Raw genomic sequence first — 20,087 nt, 5'->3', positions numbered from 1 at the left:
GTTTTTGTTTTTTTAAATAAAGGGGCACCTTGGTGGCTCAGTAGGTTAAGCGTCCAAGTCTTGATTTCAGCTCAGGTCATGACCTCAGAGTCGTGGGATCAAATCCCATGTCAGGGCTCCATGCTAAATATGGAGCCTGAAAAAAAGAAAAAAGAAAAGGAAAGAGAAGAAAAGAAAAGAAAAATAAATCGGCATCCCAGAGTCCAAAACTTCCTCTTGGCCTTCATGGTTTCTTAGAGTTTACCAGTAATCATTTTGCATTCACATAATGTCTATTTTTGCCTTGAGTCTTAAAAGTTGAACTCACCTTAAGAGACTTATGCCTTCATGTCTTCTTTCACCATTGCAGGATCTTTTGAAGGCACTGCTTACATATCAGTTAGGTTTTTATTTTCAGTTTTGATATTTTAACCATAGGAACACAGAACTGGGTTAATCGTAACTCTGGATTCCATGTTAGACCCTTACCATTGGCCCATTATAGTGGCCCACTTTTACTAAGTTAGTTACGTAGTCATTTCTAGTAATGTAGCAAATACCCATAAATGCACCACATGCGAGAAAAGTTAAGACCTTCATACTAACTTACACGTAGTCATGTGATCTTCCCCCTTAACCCATACCTTGTTCCCACATACAAGGAAACCATCATCCTGAATTTTGTGTTCCAGTACCCTTGCTCTCCTTTTATGTCATTTTCCCTTATCATACCTATTTGTTAATACATACACATCACATATATGCAAATGTGTATATATTATAATTATACATATAATTATATGTGTTTTTAATTTTAGTTGTTTTTAACTTTTAAAAGGGCAGTATGCTATATATAATTTCTTGGTACTTGTTTTCCTCAATACTGTTTTCTAAGATTCATCAACCCTTCTATGTGTTGCCAGAGTTCATTTGATTTTACTATTTCATTATATTCCATTGGGCAACTACACCCTAGCTTATTTATTTACTTTTCTGTTGATAACCTTTTATGTTGAATCTGTGTTTTTGCTAACATGAAAAGGGCTCAAAATGGCCTCTTTTTATTCATTTATATGTTTTTTAATTTTTGTTTATTTTTGAGAGAGTGAGTGAGCATGGGGGAGGAACAGAGAGAGAGGAAGAGAATCCCAGGCAGGCTCCCTGCCATCAGCACAGAGCCTGACAGGGGGCTTGATCCCAGAGGGCTTGATTTTGACCTGAGCCAAAATCGAGAGTCAGACACTTAACCAACTGAGCCACCCAGGTGCCCCCATTTCTTCTCTTGTACAAGGGATGTAGGGTATAGGGTATAAGAATGTTCAACTTAAGGAGAAAATGGCAAACTCTTTTTCAAAGTTTATTGCATGAAATTACATTCTTACCATCAATGTTTAAGAGACATTCTGATGATCCATATCTTTCTAGTATTTGATATTATAGGATTTCTCAATTTTTGCCAACCAAATGGGAATAAAATGGTCTTTCATTGGGGTCTTAATTTCCATTTCTCTTGGCTAGATAATGTCTGTATTTAAAAATCACTTCTCTTTCATGGTATAATCTGAAGCAAATAGCTGATGAATAGCTCTACTCTTCTTTTTTATTATTATTATTACATCTGCTCTAAATCCTGTTCTTACTGTCCCTTATTCTCTTTGCTTCCTCTAGATCTTAAAAAAATCATTTTAAATCTTTGTATTTTTTTCAAGCCACACTTTATTTTAAACTTGAGATTAATATTCTTTTCCTGTGTCTCCAACCGTCTACTTCTGTCATGTATAGCACCCCTTTAAAAGCGTGTCAGAGAATTTCTGGTGCATCCACATTAGCTTACTGTTGCCATCCCCATTGTCGTCATCATGACCACCCTTGCTTGAGTCTCAGAGTGCTTCTTTACTACCCAGTCTCTCTCCTCAACAGTCTGAAGCTGTTTCATTCTAATGGGATGCTCCTACCAATTTGAACAAGATAACAATATGGAAGTATCTAGAATGATGCCATCATAAGTTATTAACTCAACAGTGTTTCCACTATTTTGGCTTCAGGCTGAGAAAATCGTTTTCTCGTCCTTCTCTTACTAACATAATAAAATATTTAGGATACTAGTTATGCCCAATGTTCTATCCTTTGTAGGTTAAAATTATCAAAGGCCAGGGTCACTTTCTTAGGAGATTTCTCTCACTTTGATCTCAGTCATTGGCTTTAAAATTTTTTTGTTTTAATGTTTATTTATTTTTGAGACAGAGAGTGGAGGGGAGGGGACGGTTAGAGAGAGAGGAGGAGACACAGAATCTGAAGCAGACTCCAGTCTTTGAGCTGTCAGCACAGTGCCCAACACGGGGCTCGAACTCATGAGCCGTGAGATCATGACCTGAGCTGAAGTCGGACGCTTAACCGACTGAGCCCCCCAGGCACCCCTCACCCATTAGCTTTTAGATTTACATGCATGCTAAAAGTTTCTGGTTTTTGCCTCCTCCATCTTCTGAGGCATGACACAGTCAGAAGGGCAACTTAACAATGTGTGAAATATACTTGCTTTGCAGAAAGAAATTCCCAGCAGATGCTGGCCATGTGAAGTGCCCTACTTACTGCTTATGGATTCTCGTCACCAATTGTGAATTTCGATCTGGTTGCTGGAATGGCCCAAAGTATCCTCCAGTTTAGTTTTCTCTCTCTTTTTTTTTTTTTTAATTCCAAAGTCCCTTATTCCACACTTCTGCTCCTTTATGTATGGATTTTATTCACTGTTTCCTTCCTGGCATATGGTATCACTCCTTGCCTAGAATTTGTCATTTTGGTGCAGAAAGCTAAATCCTGTGTGTTAGGACCATCTAATAGAACTCTATTTACTTACCCTATATATCACACAGATGCCATTTGCTACTGAAAAATGTATCTCGTATACATGTGAATCCTTCGTTTTCTTCCCAATACATTAAAAAATTGCAGATCTGTTGTAGTTTTCTTGTGGTCTCAGCATACCCTCAACGTATGCAATCAATAGAAGTTCAAAGTCGTTTATAGGTTTGATGTATATCCCAATTTGAGGCTTAATAGGTCCTAAAAATCACAAATTTTAACCTGATTGGAGCAAATCTCACTAAATTTTCATGGAAAGATTTATTAAGTAGTTATTTTACTTAAAAACTTTTGTAAAAAAAAAAATCTGTCACCTAGAGCTCTAAATTCCTGAAGGAATTCTAAAAGCAAGCATATCCTATGACTTTTATAGCTTAAAAGCATATATCGTTATAACCTAAAATGATGATTTTTCTGAATATATTCTTGATTTCAAGGGGCACTTGGGTGGCTCAGTCGGTTGAATGTCTGACTCTTGGTGTCGGCCCAAGTCATGATCTCACGGTGTGTGGGTTCGAGCCCTACATTGGGCTCTGGGCTGGCGGTACCGAGCCTGCTTGGGATACCTCTCTCCCTTGCTCTCTGACCCTCCCATGCTCACTTGCTCTCTCTCTCTCTCAAAATAAATAAGTAAATAAATAAATAAATAAATAACCTTTTTTTTTTTTTTGTAACTTGTTTCTTCTTGCTATTTTTTTCTTCTTGCTATTTTTAAAGGTAATAAAACATATAGGAGATAATTTAAAATTATCCATTAGGAGACATTTCATATTAGTGTTCTAATTTGCTTAAATAGTAAACATGCTTGTTACTTGCTAAAATCCCTGTGCTTCACTTCTCTTTTTTTTTTTTTTTAATTTTTTAATATTTATTTATTTTTGAGAGAGAGACAGAGTGCAAGTGGGGGAGAGGCAGAGAGACAAGGAGGTACAGAATCCAAAGCAGGCTCCAGGCTTTGAGCTGTCAGCACAGAGCCCCGCGTGGGGCTCAGACCCACGGGCTGCGAGATCATGATCTGAGCCGAAGTCAGACACTTAACTGACTGAGCCACCCAGGCACCCCATGCTTCACTTGTAATTAATGCAGAAGAGTGAAATATTACATTGGTAATCTTAGAGGGCAGATAGGCCAAAAGTCCTCTGTATTTAACATGAGATACATAGTAGTTATGGATGACCACAGATTTGCCTTGCAGATATGTTTTGCTAAAGTCATCATGGGTTCTTATTTTTAAAATTCCTGGTGAACTGATTACCTGGAATCCAAGGTGGCATTAGCACCTAGCAGATAATCCCCCACCCTCTGAATAAATAATTCACTTCTTTGTTTCTGGGGGGCAGCACACTACTGAACACCTTTTCCAAAGAGCAAAATTGTCACAAGTCTATGTGCCCTTTATTTTCTTCTTGGCAAAGCATGTTGTCAGTCTTATTCTGAATTGGAAAGGGTGAGAGTCAATATTTGTTGAATGAACAACAGAATATTATTGTGTGGGTAGGAGGATCACATTCTATGCCTTCTCTCCCACCCCCTCTTCATCTCTCTACTCAAAATACAGGCAATCATTGAATTGAAAGCATTTTTCTGATTTGTAGCTTATATTTAATTACTTGCCACCATTCACTTCACTGATACACTGAGTGCTTGCCGACCGTAAGGAATCTTTAGAAAGGCTGGAATGATCTAACATTGAAGAACTCAAGGTTTTTCACCTGCCATAGCTATTGGCTAGTGACAGCCTCCTTTGGTCAACCATAATAATAGTAGCAGTTGAGATGTATTAAATGCTTATTATTTTCAGACACTTATTTCTAAGTGGGAAACCATTAGCATATGTTAATTCGTATAATCTTCTCAGGAACCCTGGTCTTCTTTTTCTTATTCCCATCTTAAATATGACGAAAGGGAGACCCAGAGAGGTAAGGGAACTTGCCCTAAGCTAAACAGCTAATAATTGGCAGCATTAGGATTTGAAGCAGACACTCTGTGTCCTCACACAATTTATCAAACAAAAATTTTAGCTGTGGGAATTAGATTAAAATGTATGCATGGATTACTATACCTCCTTTATCATTTCTGGGGAAATAACTCAAAATAATAGAATAGTATACTTATTTTTCTATTAAAGAGTAATATTAGCAGCTAGAATTTCATTTCCTCTTTTGGATCAATTACAATAAAAATGAATTTAAAGGATTACAAGATACGCTTTGATAATGGACATGTTTTCTGTTAATTTTATTCACAATTATTGCATGTATCTGTATTACTTAAATTGGCAGTTTAATATTTTGATTTTGTAAAAGCACAGTATCGTTTTCTTGTAGGTCATGAATTCATTGGTCATGCCTTCCACGTTTACTGTATCTGACACATCCATTTAAACAATGTCAATGATAAATTAATACCAATGATTTGGTGTTTTACACAACATTCTTTTGTACCTCCTGCCTCAACATATTCTAATCCTGCTGACTTTTTTTTAATGTTTTCCATGTATCAGAGTTGTCATGATGAGGAAGATGATGATGGTGAAGAAGAAGTGAAGAGTTTTGAAGTAAGATGGATCTTTCTAGATTTGTCTTTTTTTTTTCTACTTTGAAACATTGTTTCATAGCTTATAACTGACATTTATGTTTCTTGCTTCATGGCTTATTGCAGCTTATTGTGTCAAGGAACTGCATGTCAGAAGCTGGATAGACAGATCTGAGTCCTAACATTTGCTAAAGTTAAGACCAAGGAACGTAGAGTAATGAAATAATCCAATAACACCCATATGTTCAGAATGAGTGTTCCTGAGAACCTTCCGAGATGAGATCACTTCAAATTGTTCTCATCTCAGTGAATGTTGGGATCTGAAATTTCCAACGGACATGTGAGGAAAATACTCACTGAAGAGCAACATGACATCGAGTTTTTAATTAAACCCTTGGTTTGATATTTTCTTCTGAATTGAAGAACTAAAAGATTCAGCGTCTTTTGACTTCAACCCAATTAGGTCACTCATTTCCTGATCATATGTAGATGGTGGTGCAGAACGCAGTTTGCTTGCATGAGGTAGGAATGCATATATTCCTAGGGCTACGTTCTATTCTATGATTATTTTCTCAATGTTCTCAGCTTGTAAATATCCAGAAAATTAGAAAGACTGCTCAATATCAGTTAGCCAGAAAGGAAGTCAGTATTATTTTCCCCCTTTATTTAGACTTGACTTTTGTTTTCTATGGAAAAAAAAAAAAGGAGTTGTTGCTAACCACCCCTTCTCTTTGTTTCTTTTCTTTTTCTTTTTTTTTTTTTCTTTATAGAATTTTCAAAAAAAAAATGAAGTGGAAAGAAACAGATTACATTATTTGTTTTTTCCTATTACATACCTGGATTTCGAGCCAGAAGTCTGTAAACAGATTAGTAGCCAGCAGTCGGTCCTTAATTACAGTGGTCCCATAAAAAGGTAGAGGTTGAGGGGTGGACAAAGAGTAGTGTCCCTTCCAGAAACAATTCGATACAGCATCTCTGCAGCATTGAAGTCAATGTGTAGAAAGTACGAAAACTAATCTGAGAATACCCTGTGACTGTTGCTGACTAAGATGCTATAAGATTAATTTTCCTACATGACACTATAATCTTTTCGAAAGTATGTGTGTTCTGTTCTCAAATCCATCTTTATTGATAAGAAACTGAGGTAAATTCGAATGAGCTCTGAGCAGCAAATAATACTGTTTTTTTCTGAAGTGCACACCATTTATGGTCTATCAGTTGTCTTCCGAGCAATTGTTTATTGCTATTTTGCTTCTTGTCCTCATCCTTCCTTAAGGTCACAGGATCCCAACGCAGCAAGGTAAAACTATACATATATGTGTGTATTTGTCTGGGTCTGAGTTTCGGTTTCTTGTGACATTTACCTTTGTTAGACCCAACATCTTGGATTCTTTTGTAATAAAAGGTCTTGCAATCTTTCTGCGAGTTTGTAGCTCTAATGCAATTGGTCCCTTCGGTGGTGCCCGTTCCTTGATGCAGATTTATTCTTGCCATTCCAATGACTCGTAATTGAAATGTTATCCTACATGTGAACCCTGGGCTGCATGCTGGGCTGGGGTCAAAGGCCAGCCGTTTAGCTGATTACCTTTCAGCTAAGGGTCTTTCAGTACAGCATTCTGGCCTCATCCCTCTTGATGTTTCTTGAATACGAGTCTTGTTACTCGAAAAGAGACACGACAAATGGCATTGCTGATGAGATTGGAAGGAAGCCTGCTTTCCCATTGTGCTCGTAATACCCCTAGTTAGTAATCAGAGAGGCTGCTCCACAATTTTAATGTCGATTTCAGCATTTCATTACAGGGAACAACTTGATGATTACTTCTATCTCTTAATGTTTTGAATAACTGAGCACTTGGAACGTTATCTAACAAAAAAACCCATCTTGATCCAGCATTACAACCATTTTCCTTTGTTATGAACCCTGTTAAGTTTACATATTATTTTCATGACACTAGTTCATAGGAAAATTGATTAGAACATCCCAGGGAAAAAATACCCATCATGGCTTTAGTTAAAAAAAAATTACTGTTAAAATGAATTTATAATGTCATGAAGAATCTATTTAGAAGAAACAAATGATAATACTTTAACTCACTGTTGTATTTGGAAGAATATATTATTCGTACATTATGATCCTTATAAATTTAAAAATTTGAGTTCATACAGCTGTCAGATTTAACTCTAATTGGATGGATATAATATAGTTAATGACATGTAAGATATGACAATAATATATTCTGGGCTTAAGTAGTAGGTAATAATGAGTGTGATACTAAGCTGGTATTTATGTTTTTATCACTGATTATCTCAGGTATAATTCTTGTGAATTATTGAGAATTGAAAACATGAAGGGACCTCCTAGCAGAAACCAAAGATTTGATTTCCTAGCGCTAAAGTTCATGCCCCAAGAGTGTATTGATATCTGTGGGATACGGGTAGATAAGGAAGGTCAGGAATGTGTTGCTGGTTAAGAAAACCATCTTACTTTGAGAGAGGAATACAGTTTCAGGGAGATCTAAAAGCAAATCCGGTTTGGTAAATAGGGTCGAATCTGGTGGTTCCTTATTCAAAAAAGAGAAGTTCCCTATTCAAAACAGAAGTCTAGGAATGGCTAGTGGTGGAATCTGTCTAGGATTCAGGTCAGACCGAAGACAAGAGATCAGGTGAGGCATGGAGCCTGACCTGAGGGAAGAGGTTACGTGCCCTGGACTAAGAATGACTGGCAGGACATTCAAACACTGGTGAAGCCTGGCAATTAACCACAGGAAAGAAGATGTAAACCCCCAGGTATAACTGCCCCCCCCCCCGAAACAGGATTTTAAAGTTGCTTATGATTGCCACTTATTCATGTGCATAACCATAGACAAGATGTGGGAATGTTCACCTCTTAACCAGATGTTTTACTGTATTTCCATGTGATTCAGGACTGTAATTTATTATATATGCCTAATTTGCATAGCATGCTACTTTTCACAAAATACGTACTCCATGAGTAAACAATATGAACTCTTACCAGTTTGAAAAAGAGACATGAAAGCAGCTGCCTATGAAGATACTCTTGTCTGAGGTTGACTCTGTGATACTAACAGAACCACTGAACATTGACCAGACAACTGGATTATTGCTTTTTCTTTATGAGTTTAGTAATCTCCCAGACTTTTTACATTGAAGTGTCTGGTTGTTTAACATCACTTAGAGATAGTCTAAGAGTGGAAGTTTTCATCCAAGATATAATAAATGTGAAAGCTTATTTGGCTGTTTCAATAATTCTTAAAACGAATGATGTTAAACAAATTTGGGAATAACCTAAAGTGTGTGGTAGTTTAATTTCATCCCCATAACTGACTATTAACATTTGGTGTATTTCTACTTAAATTCTTCATCTGTTAAGTATTCAGTGAAGATACTGAGAAGAAACTAGGTCTTTTTAAAAGATGGCATTATAGGGAAAATTTCCATGCAGGGGTGAAGTAAAGTTTAAGAAATGTTAAACACAGGAGGTGGGGACTAAAATGCTGAGTATTTGACAGCTCTTTTCTTTTCCATCACATGTGTGTTTTGCTGATACGATTATGTTAAAACTTGCTTGATTTAACTTGATAATTCAATTCCCTGCTTCATCAATAATATACGTAAATATTCTCTTCCTGTAACTATTTAATAATTTTGTTGCATATTTAGTTTATTATATATAGCTCTTTTTAGATTTGGGACTACTTCAATACTAAAACTACACAAAAGGACAGTTAAATCTTAAGAAGAGGCCAAGAGTAACTGAAAGGGAAGAAATGTTTTAGCAATTACTTGAGATGTTTATTACTATAGTTGAACACTTTGTTTAGCTTTGGATTTTTCAAATGCCAAAGCAAATAATAATAATAACAAATTAATAATGTTGCAGGTCAAATAACTTCTTTCTCTTGAGCATGATGGGTTTTTTCACCTAGATGAACAAAGAGATTTGGTACCAGAGTAAACCACATTTTTAAACTATGATTTTGCAAAAGACACAGAAACATCCCCCAGATGGCTGCTGCTTTTCTAATGCTGTTCTCTAAACTCTGAGTGTGTGGCATTAAATGCTAATTCAATGGAAGGATTTCTGTGGAATATTAAGGTACTATAATATAGATTTATTTCTTAATAAAACTCCAAATTAATGACAGTGGAGCTTAAGTAAGCCAGAGGAATGGAGCATTAACTTGCTTTCTAAACCATCTTTCTCAAATATTAGGCAAGTTGCATCATCCTTTGGCAAATGCCCAATTTCTAATTCACAGATGAATTCTCTGCTGAGTCCCTGAGGTCCTATTATCCTGTACTATTGATTAAAGAGAATTGCTACTCTGTTAAATGCCAAAAATGCCTATTCCAGAGTTGATATTCTGTATTAAAAAGCTTTAGGAGACTAACTTGTATTCTGTCCCAGATGGGCCTCAGGCATAACTAAAATATCATCGTACCTGCTAAAGAATTCAGACCAGTACCCAGCTCATATTCCAAAATATGCACCACTGAGTGTGGAAGAATCCATTTAGGCCCAAATGTCTTTAAGGTCTGATGCTATATAGCTGTACCCAGTGATAAAATTGCCTTTGTCTGGCCCCTCCAATGATCTAATTTTGAATAGAATTCCATTCTTTGGCAATCCTGCAAGAATGAATTGGCTGTAAGATGTACCCTCCAGCAGCTATATAATTCGATCTTTGAATGGATTCATTTAATTCTGTCCTTAGGAACAAAGCAATTTAAATTAGAAGGGTTCCCCAAGTCTTACCAAAGACAGCCCTTAAATATAAAAAGTCAAAGATATAGCTTTGGATCTAGAACATTGAAACAATGATTCTTTTTATCAGGTAAACTTATAGTTGCTTTGTTTCTTCTGCAGAAGCACCATGGTACCCGAAACGCAGGCTAAAGTGTTGAGTTGCTTATTGTACTATTGAATCATAGAGAAGGGATAGGGAATTTTGATGGCCACTGTTCTCATGTCTCTGGCTGCATTCCACTAACGGCACTCTTATATACTGAAATCATCGCTCTCAAGTAATACCCCCATGTCTTAGCCCAGGTTCCTTGGAAAACAGGGCAAAGAGATTATGTGCTAACACTTTATTGGGGTTGAGGGGTGTTACAATCCCAGGGAAGGTAAGAGTGAGGGCAAAAGAGAATGGATGATCTAAGGAAGGAGAGCGAGCAAATACAAGATAGTGCATTCTTGAGCTGACCACAGCTATTCAACAGTGGTGTCAGATGGCCCTAGAATTGACCATATGCATCTTGGAACAGAGCCTAATGGGGACGAAGGATGAGCGCTGCTTCTGTCCCACCTCCTACCTGTCATTGGTTACAGGGGCTTAATTTCTTCATACTTCCTGATGTTAAGCAGATTTTTCATGCACCCTTTGGGGAAGCCAAAGCCAGCGTGGGTCCAGCTGTGTTCAGGCACTACAGTCGCTGTATACATGGGCGTGGGGACTCCTTAGTGGGTAGTAGTGATGACAGGAGCCAGGTTTCATAACCACAGTAATGCTGTGAGCCATTTCTAGGGCCCACTGTCTCAGAAGTATGGCAAATTGCCAAGTCTTGGAGAGAAAGGGGTATGGGGCAGGATGGAGTACAGTCCTGGTAGGAGGAAAGTTCCTAGAAAGCACAGTCCTCTATATTGTATATGGTGACTCGTGCATATTGGGTGTGTGCACCTAAATAGCAAACTGTATGGAATATACATTTACACATATAATTGTGCATTTTTGCTGCGCATGACAGTTTGACTTCATGTGCTGGTGTTTTAAAAATAATCTCAGTCGAGGTTTATGCTTGACTGCATTATGTACAGCAGATGTGTAACAGCAGGATCAGTTGAATGAACCACCTGTATTTGAATCCCAGCTCTACCAGCTACCTGTGTGATCTGAAGCCTCAATTATCCTGTCTATAAAATGGGGCTGATTATAGATTCTATTTCATGGGACTGTGGTGAGGATCGAATTAGTTCATACATATAATACACTCAGAACATTGACTATCACATAGCAAACTCTATAGGTATTTGTTGTTACTATTACTTTTAATCAGTTCTACCTTCGTATAAAATCAAGCCGGGGAAGCCCTTAGAGAAACTTTCCCAGGAGGGTGAACACAGAACTACACAGGACAGGAGACCTGGGTTCTCATCCAGGTGACCTTCAGGGGTCATATTTAAATTACTCTGTGCCTCAGCTTTTTCTGTTTTGAACTAGATGTTCTCAGGGATCACACCCAGCTTTAAAAGTGTTGATTTGCTTTTCATGGGTGAGTTCTTTTAATTTTTCAGGGAAATCTCATAATTCATCTAAATGCAAGAATATTGATAGAAGCATGCAAACTTTTGTTACTTTTTCTTCCAATCTTTTGTGGAGGAGTGGAAAAAAAATAAACTTCATAGTTTTTAGAATAGAAATGTCACATTAAAAATGTTTTGTAGAAAATAGCTTAGCTTCTGTACATATATACCTGTCTCTACCTTTTTGGCATTTTTTGTTTGTTTGTTTCAAGTTTGTATTTAAATTCTAGTTAGTTGGTATTCAAAGTATCACACAATTATACCTGATACAGTTAGATAAAAAAGGGAAAAGTGTTGAGGGATAATAGGGGTTCAGGGACACATGGAGCCTTCTAAGAATGAGATTAATCCAGAAACCCATGCCTTAGAGTCTTGCTAATTTGCTGGAGTTTGTCAGCATTACTGATTACGATGAGCTTTCCAGGAGCCCACATTCTATCACATAAATTGCACAGTTCACTATATCAATAAAATAAACATAGTCATCTTCTTTGGGAGAAACAAAAATTCCTGAGGATCTTCGTGAAAAGGACAGCATGTGATATAATGATAAAGGTCTTCAGAAATTCAGTATAAGTAATTATTTGAGAACATATACAATAAAATCCAGATGTACAGGTGACATCTGAAGGTGGCTGAGCACAGGATAAGTACCCAGAGTCTGGAATAACAGAAGGACTGTGTATCCTTAAGATAGTCTCCAGAAAAAGCCCTCTCTCAGCTGAACAGGTAATATTCAAGACTGTATCGAGTACATCTGTTTCTCAAGAGTTGATCTGAGGAAGGATCAGTAATCATTTGTGAAAATTTAGAATTATAGACCCTTAAAACAACTAGCACTGAGAGAAGTCAAAACCCAGATAATGAGTTGTCATCCATTCTATGATAAAATGTATTCTAACTTCTCCCTTTTCCCATGAATTTTTCCAACACTCTGGGACCTTCATGATCTAACCCATACCTCCATATTATTAGAGACTGCCAATCACCTTATTTTTCTTGTTCTCTCTTTCATCAGGCTAGTGGGACTGCATAGCATTTCCTTCTGTATTCAAGGCACTATTTGATGCTTTTAAGGCTTAAGCAACCAAATGGGTAAATGAACGCTGTTCTAAATCAATTTTGTGCTCAGGACAAACCACATTCCCTTTCATGATAACTTAATCTAACATTGCTAATTTGATACCTTCTGATTTTAGAATTGCTCATTCTCCCCACCCACCCCCCACGCCACTTTATATTTTGTTCATGGAGTTTTTGTGTGTGTGTGTGAGATGTAGTATACATTTTGCCAACAGGTCCCTGAAATAGATAATTATTTCAATGCGGCTGGGTTTTATTGCTTCAGCATCATAGTGGTTAGTTCTAAATATGCTGAATCCAAGGGAAATAATATTTCAACAAGTATGGGAGTATAAATGCTAAAGGAAGAAGTAAGCCATAGTCACACCATATAGCACATCTAAACTTCAGACCTCCAACACATTAACTGAATGACATTTCTCTGTTTTAGTGTTTCTGTCATCTCTGATCATCTATTAGTAAAAAATGTGGCATTTAAAGTTTGCTTTGGGTGAAAACATAATTTTCTTTTTCTTCTTTTTTTTTTTTGTTGTTGTTAAAGAGAAAACATTAGAAACTATGCCCATCCTATTGAAAAGCAGAACTTTGGAAGATTATTATACTATTCGATATTCAGCAACAAAGAGAATGGGTAATAAAGGTACAGACAGCAAATGAAATGAGCTAAAAACCACAATTTGAGAATGAGTATTTGTACGTGTATAATTCTTTGACCAAGTACCGAAAATGGATGAAAAGAGACGTCCACGTTGTACTAGCTTTGTAGCTCTTCACATGAAAAGATAGCATTTGTAAAATTTCAGATCAGTTGTACATGCTACCTGACACCACATTGTTTAGTTCTGCAATTCATTCCACACATTTTCTTGAACACCTGTGATGTGCAGGGAACGTTACTGGATCTGTAGTATATGAATCCTTGTGGTTAAAACAGACAGACAAGTCTCTTAGCCCCTGGTCTCATGGAGATTTTCTTCTAGGAAACTCCATATACATTCATTTAATTTTTAAGAAATTAAATTTAAAATTTATAAATGTGGGGGGGCCATTGTTATTAGACAGAGTTAGAATCTAAAGTGTTTTCCTAGGACTGTAAGTCGACTCTTTATAAATGTGGCCAACCTACAGTTTCAGAAACTGGAATACTGAACAAAAATAATTGAAGTGTAGAACATGACTCCCAGCTAGATTTTTGTTTTCCCTTAGTCGGAGTTGGCCTGTTTGTGTTGTAAACCAAAGGGTTACCATCTCACTGCCTTTTGCTCTTACCCCCATAGTCACCCAGTTGACTTCTAAATTTCCGTCTTCTTTTTCTTATAATGTTGAGGTTCAACATCACCTTGTAGGTTGTGACTACTTTTAAGGTGCCAAATAAGAATAGGTAAGATTGACTTATTATGAAATTATGGGAAATATTTATAGAAAGAGTTCAGCTCCTAGAAAACTCAGAACTAGCCTCTACATGCAGCTGAAGAGGAAAACATTATGAAAACCTTTTCAGCAGTTGCTGAATGCTTGGAAATGCAAAGAGAAAAAACAAAAAAAGGCAAGCCAACTGGGCTTCTGTGGCGTTATGTACTGACTGTAGCTGGGATGTCCACGCGGCCCCAAATGCCCACATAACCGAGGAGGGTCCATCAGTTTCAGTGTAAAAGTTTTGCTCTCAAAAGGCTGACCTACTTTAAAATATCTTTCATCTCCATCATAGGGATAAACTATTTTCTCCATCAAGAAGCAAGGGGCAGTTGTAATTTTTTTTTTTTAAGTTCCATATTTTTCTCCTATAAGACAAGTTGTTGAAGAACTGAATGGATGATTTTTTTCTTCAGGCCTTTCAATTCCTCTCCCCTCCCCCCCCCCATCAAATGCTAAACGCAAGGCACTTAGGAAAAAATGGAAGAATCTTAATATTTTATTACAAACTTCAGTCATGCTAAATGCAGTCATGATGTTGAATACTTTCATTCAATGCCTGCTGTTTGATCATGGGTCTGATTTATTACCCCTATTGACCTTGAAAAGGTTCATAGCAATCTTCTGAGGAAAACAGCTGGTAATTCCTGGTTGCTCTTGGTAATCAGAACTTTTTGCCTAGGGGAAAATTGAAACTTTGGACCTCCTCCTCCCCTCAACCTTCTTTTGTAACCTTAGAATGAATGATTTAGAGACTGAACTTAAAGTAGAAGGTATAATGTTTATTTAAGACTCAGTGGCAGTTTAGGCAGAATCTGGGATGGGACAGGACGCTACTCTTAAAAAGATGCTTTAAAAAGCTACTTTTAGGGTACTGTTTCCCTGAGTAAAATTCTTTAAAAAGACCTATCTTCAGTTTTCTTAGAAAAACTAATCTGCAGTGAGGTTGAAATGAAATAATTTTCTTTCTTTCCACATAATCCATCATTTTATTGTCTGAAAACTTCCGGGTTTAGCTTTCAAGGTTTTATTTTATTACACTGTGATAAAATTTCCAATGGAGGGATTAAATTACATACCCAGGAAGCACTTCGCAAAGGACAAAGTACCAGAAGAAATAATATTAAATATCTTCCGAAGAGAAAGCTTCCAACTCAATCTGACAAAGAAGAAATTCAAGCCTAGAGGTTGACCTGATCCCTCCTTATGAAGTATGGCTTTCCTGCTTCTAGATCAGTATATCTTTTTTAGGTCAGTAGTTTTATCAGATGAATCATCATCTCCCCTGAAGTATTTACTAATATTGGAATTTAGATGCTGTGTGAGAAAAATGAGGGTGACCTCTGCCCAGGGAGTTTGTTTTTTGTTTTTTTTTTTTTTTTTAGAAGGCAACTGAATATTCTCTGTCTCTTGATCCTCTGACCTTCATCCATCAGGCGCGATTTCGGTTACTGCAGAGGATACCAGGATCTAGAATGTACTGTGCAAATTGTTCTGGCAGATCTTCGAGCTGGTCCACCTACTTTTGTAGCACAAACAGCAAAGGATTTTCTATTTTTTGTTCGTTTGTTTTTTCCCCCCTCAAGAATATACGGCATGCTGCTATCTTCTGTCTTCTTTGGGTTTTTCCTGATGACTGTCTTCATACATTTTATTGGGTTAGTAGAAGAATCAGTCTTTCTAACTCCCTTGCCTCTTTAGTAGATGAAAATGCTAGGGTGGTTCCTTAGGCCAATAATGTCTTACCGCTGTCTTACTGAAAAAGTCTTCCACGAAAGGAATTGGTTACACTGGGAAGCACAAGTGCAGAGTTCGGGAAGAACGTGAAAGATTGTTGGGTCTAAAAGGAGGGATCAAATGTTGCTGTGACCAATTTTAGACCACACCTGAAGAGCAGGCGAAAGGGTCTTTCAGTTTTTCTGAAACTGTGTTGTAATGACAATATGGTTTTGTGTGTCTGTGTGGTTTTGTTTTCGTTTTGTTCTTGACTTTGCAGGAAGAGGTTTAAACATGAAGGCAACCCTTTTAGATGTTAGCATGGCTATACATATGAAGCAAAGCTGCCTTTTTTTTTTCTTTTCTCTGCTTCCATTTAGACCTATCACATAATTTAAGAAAAAAAATAAAACGTTAACCACAGGAGCTCTAACTATAGTGTGAAAAAAAACCCTGATCAATTTTGTTTTCGCAGCACGATATTATCAAAGATTTAAGAAACAAATTTGCCAGCCTCGGCGAGAACTCTCTGGTAACAGCATAAATGTCTGTGTTGGTTGCTTTTGATTTGAAGGTTTCTTTTTTTTTCGTTTGTTTGAGCCCATTTCTTCCTCCCCTCCTCCTTTTAGTTTACTTTCTTTTTCATATTCTGTAACTAGCAAGCCTTCATTTTTTAAACCTCTTCCATCTTCCTGTGTCTATTTTCCGTACTTTGGATGGAAAGTTTATGGCAGCAAACTGTCACTCTGGCTACTTCTGCTGCGGCTCTTCCTGCTCTTAGGTCATATATGTTTTGGCCGTTGTGTTTATGGACATGATACTAATTGACCGTTTCATGTCCCATTGACTAAGCTTCTCTACCACGCCATTTGATGGACTCGCTGTCCTAGGGCTCTATGCAACTTCCATTTTGCAACTTATACTGCTTAGTTCCGTCTCAATTCTCCAGCGAACTGGATAGCTCAAGTGAATGATCCTACCAGTCTTGAACTTGCTGTGCCTTTATATTTTATTTTTATTTTCTTCTTTATGTTTTCAGTGGTAGTCTCAGTGGAAAAGAACCAAACCCCAGCCATTGCTCGAGCAGCACCATGCAGTATCGTTTGTTACCACCCGAGAATACAAAATATAAAGGCACATTGCTTCTTTTATTCTTGGGGGGGGTGACCGGGGAGATGCGTATCATAAGTCCGCTACTTAGTTGAAGCCTACCTTTTTTATTCATATCCGCTTTCAATTTCGCTTAAACTCCAACACGTCTCAGTTCATGTTTTCCTGTCATTTAGTGATAACTTGCAACTCGAGCCATTTGCTGAGCAGTATCAAGTTATGGCCATGGCATGGGAGATGATTAAAAACGTGACAGACTTCTGCACAAATGTATCGTTCAGAAAGTGCACGTTTCAGTGATGAAGTTCAGTACTTCAAAACTGTGATACAGGCTTTGGACTAATCAAACAATTAAAATTGAGAAAATCCATCCGGATAAGCCAGTACCAAAAGTATACCAAGAAAAATATAAAGGGCAAAACCGAGAGTTGAATATTGTTAACATCTGTTGAATAACATTGTTGGTGTTGAAATGGTCCATGATGTTGTCATAGAGCCCATACATGAAGAGATGACTGAAAATATGGTCTGTAGAAAGCTGCTGTGCTTCATGACAGCCGCAACATAAATGGTTGGGATTTGTGTTCAGGAAAAAGAAATGGAGAAGCAGAAGCTTCTGTACCAGCAAGCCAGGCTCCATGACCGCGGGGCTGCTGAGATGGTGCTACAGACCATCAGTGCCAGCAAAGGTGAGGCTCGCTGCTCCCCTCACACCCCTTCAGTCTCCCGGAGCACCCCTCTTTAACTCCTCCTGACTTATCTAGTCCCTGAATCTCTTGTTCATCCCTAGGTCAGGTGACTTCAGAAATGCAGGCTCTCATTAACCCAGTCCAATGTGGATTTTTTTTTTCAGAATCTTATTCAAATATTTATTTTATTTCTGGTCCTTAAGTTTTGGAAATTCTGTCGTGACACAATAAATCAGGGGTGGGTCAGTGTTTTCTGTGAGAGGCCAGATAGTAAATATTTTCGGCTTTCCTGGCTGTGGGTCTCTGTCACAACCCTTCGACTCTGCCATAGTAGCATGGAAGCAGCCAGAGACAATATGTAAACCAGCCGTGTGGCTGAGTTCTAATAAAACTTTATTAAACACCCCTCTCCCAGATCACTAAGGTATTTATTTCTATTATTCTATTATTATTTCTATTTCTGTTATTTTTATTATTGTATTTCTAAGATAAGTAGAGGTGGATAATGTAAAAGTAAAATAGACTAAGGGTAGACAACTGGTTGGATTTAAATTTTTATCGTTATTGGGGCACCTGGCTGTCTCAGTCCATAGAGCATGTGACTCTTGATCTCAGGATTATGAGTTTGAGCCCTATGTTGGGTGTAGAGATTACTAAAAATATAAATGAATAAATTTTGTCATTATTATTTGAGTGACTAACTTCAAATTAGGCAGTCATCCTAATAAAGCAATACTATAAACATAGTAAGATAAAAAGTGCTAAAATGAAAATTATAAAAGTTGTTCAAACATAATATGGAAGGGAGAGGGGGTGCCTGGGAGGCTCAGTCAGTTGAGCACCTGACTCTTGATTTTGGCTTAGGTCATGATCCCAAGGTTGTGGGATTGAGCCCTGCATTGGAGCCTGCTTGGGATTCATTCATTCATTCATTTCTCTCTCTTTTCTCTTTCTTTTCTCTCTCTCTTCCCTCTCTCTTCCTTTGCCCCTTTCCTCTGCTTGTGTGTGCTTTTGCTCAAATAATATATATATATATATATATATATATATATATATATATATAGAGAGAGAGAGAGAGAGAGAGAGAGAGAGAGAGAGAGGGAGAGAGGAGAGAAGGAGAGAGAGGAATTTTCCTTAAAATTCTAGGTAGCCCTTATTTTTTCAATAATACTTTAATATGCACAATTAGTTTTAAATCTTGACAGTTTTAGGTGTATTTAAAAATAAGTTGTTCCTTTTTTTTTTCTTCAGTGTCCTCATCTAGTTTCAATTCTTGGATAAATTCCACAAGATGAGTAAAAACACTGCTGGCAAAATAGGCATTATTACTCGTTTAGTATTTTTTGACTTGTAAGTCAGTCTGTCCTACTCCATTATACAGATTTGTAGGGGGGGGTGATAATAATTTTAAAAGTATATGTTTTGAGACAGAAATGGTTAATGAAGTGGGTGAAATGATATAAGGAACGCCGTTTTTTATATTTTGAAGGTGATACTGGACCAATGGTAGCGGCGACTTTGAAACTTGGAATTGCAATCTTAAATGGCGGGAACTCCACAGTTCAGCAGGTAAGATCTTGAAGCCATCCACAGAATGTTCTCTTCAAACAGAGGGACCCTCTTGTCATCCCTTTGAGTTATTTTAGTCATCCTAAAAGCAATACTGGTTGTACAATTTTTCATTTCTGTGTAAAATAATGCCTTTATTTTATGGCCATCAGTCCCAGGATTCAAACATGTAGATAGCACCCTGCCATGTGGGGCACTGACTCTCTTGAGAAGTCCTATCACATGGTGTGCAACCTGCATTTCATGTGAACTAGCATAAAATGGTTTGTTTGTTTGTTTTTTTTTAACGTTTATTTATTTTTGGGACAGAGAGAGACAGAGCATGAACAGGGGAGGGGCAGAGAGAGAGGGAGACACAGAATCGGAAACAGGCTCCAGGCTCTGAGCCATCAGCCCAGAGCCTGACGCGGGGCTCAAACTCCCGGACCGCGAGATCGTGACCTGGCTGAAGTCGGACGCTTAACCGACTGCGCCACCCAGGCGCCCCTAAAATGGTTTGTTTTAATAGTGGGGGGAAAAGTTAATATTCTTACCTCAGGAGCCTAGTTTGGTGATATGTTTTACAGTGTTACATGTCTTACAAGTTGATTCTCAGGATTTTGTCGTATATTTGGTGAGAAGCCTATGTCTTGGTTAACATGGAAACAGAATACACTGTTTAAAATATTTTTTAGTTGTAATTACAGTCTCCCAGGGCATGAAAAAAACCTCTTCCCAGCCAAGTTTTGTAGCTATGCCCTGCTAAGAAGTTAGACATGATCTGGGCTGAATTTTAGTGACTTCAACCAGTTACGACAAAGGATATATAA

General features: G+C 37.5%; 1 protein-coding gene across 4 annotated transcripts in view; it reads left to right on the top strand.

Annotated features, from left to right (window-relative positions):
- The window catches only part of RYR2 (ryanodine receptor 2), a 760,386-nt gene that overhangs the window by 662,726 nt on the left and 77,573 nt on the right, over positions 1 to 20,087 (top strand). For 2 of the 4 annotated variants that reach the window (XM_086679587.1, XM_086679585.1), the window contains 4 exons: positions 5,342 to 5,395; positions 6,650 to 6,673; positions 17,610 to 17,709; positions 19,199 to 19,278. In XM_086679587.1, coding sequence (XP_086535713.1) covers positions 5,342 to 5,395; positions 6,650 to 6,673; positions 17,610 to 17,709; positions 19,199 to 19,278 — 258 coding nt within the window. The remainder of the gene's footprint in view (positions 1 to 5,341; positions 5,396 to 6,649; positions 6,674 to 17,609; positions 17,710 to 19,198; positions 19,279 to 20,087) is intronic. The other 2 variants (XM_086679586.1, XM_086679584.1) reach the window with 1 other exon arrangement.

This window comes from Puma concolor, chromosome D2, assembly GCF_028749965.1.
Source record: "Puma concolor isolate L17-30 chromosome D2, mPumCon1.1.hap2, whole genome shotgun sequence".
NCBI lineage: Eukaryota > Metazoa > Chordata > Mammalia > Carnivora > Felidae > Puma > Puma concolor.
This window is presented reverse-complemented; position numbering and strand designations above follow the sequence as displayed.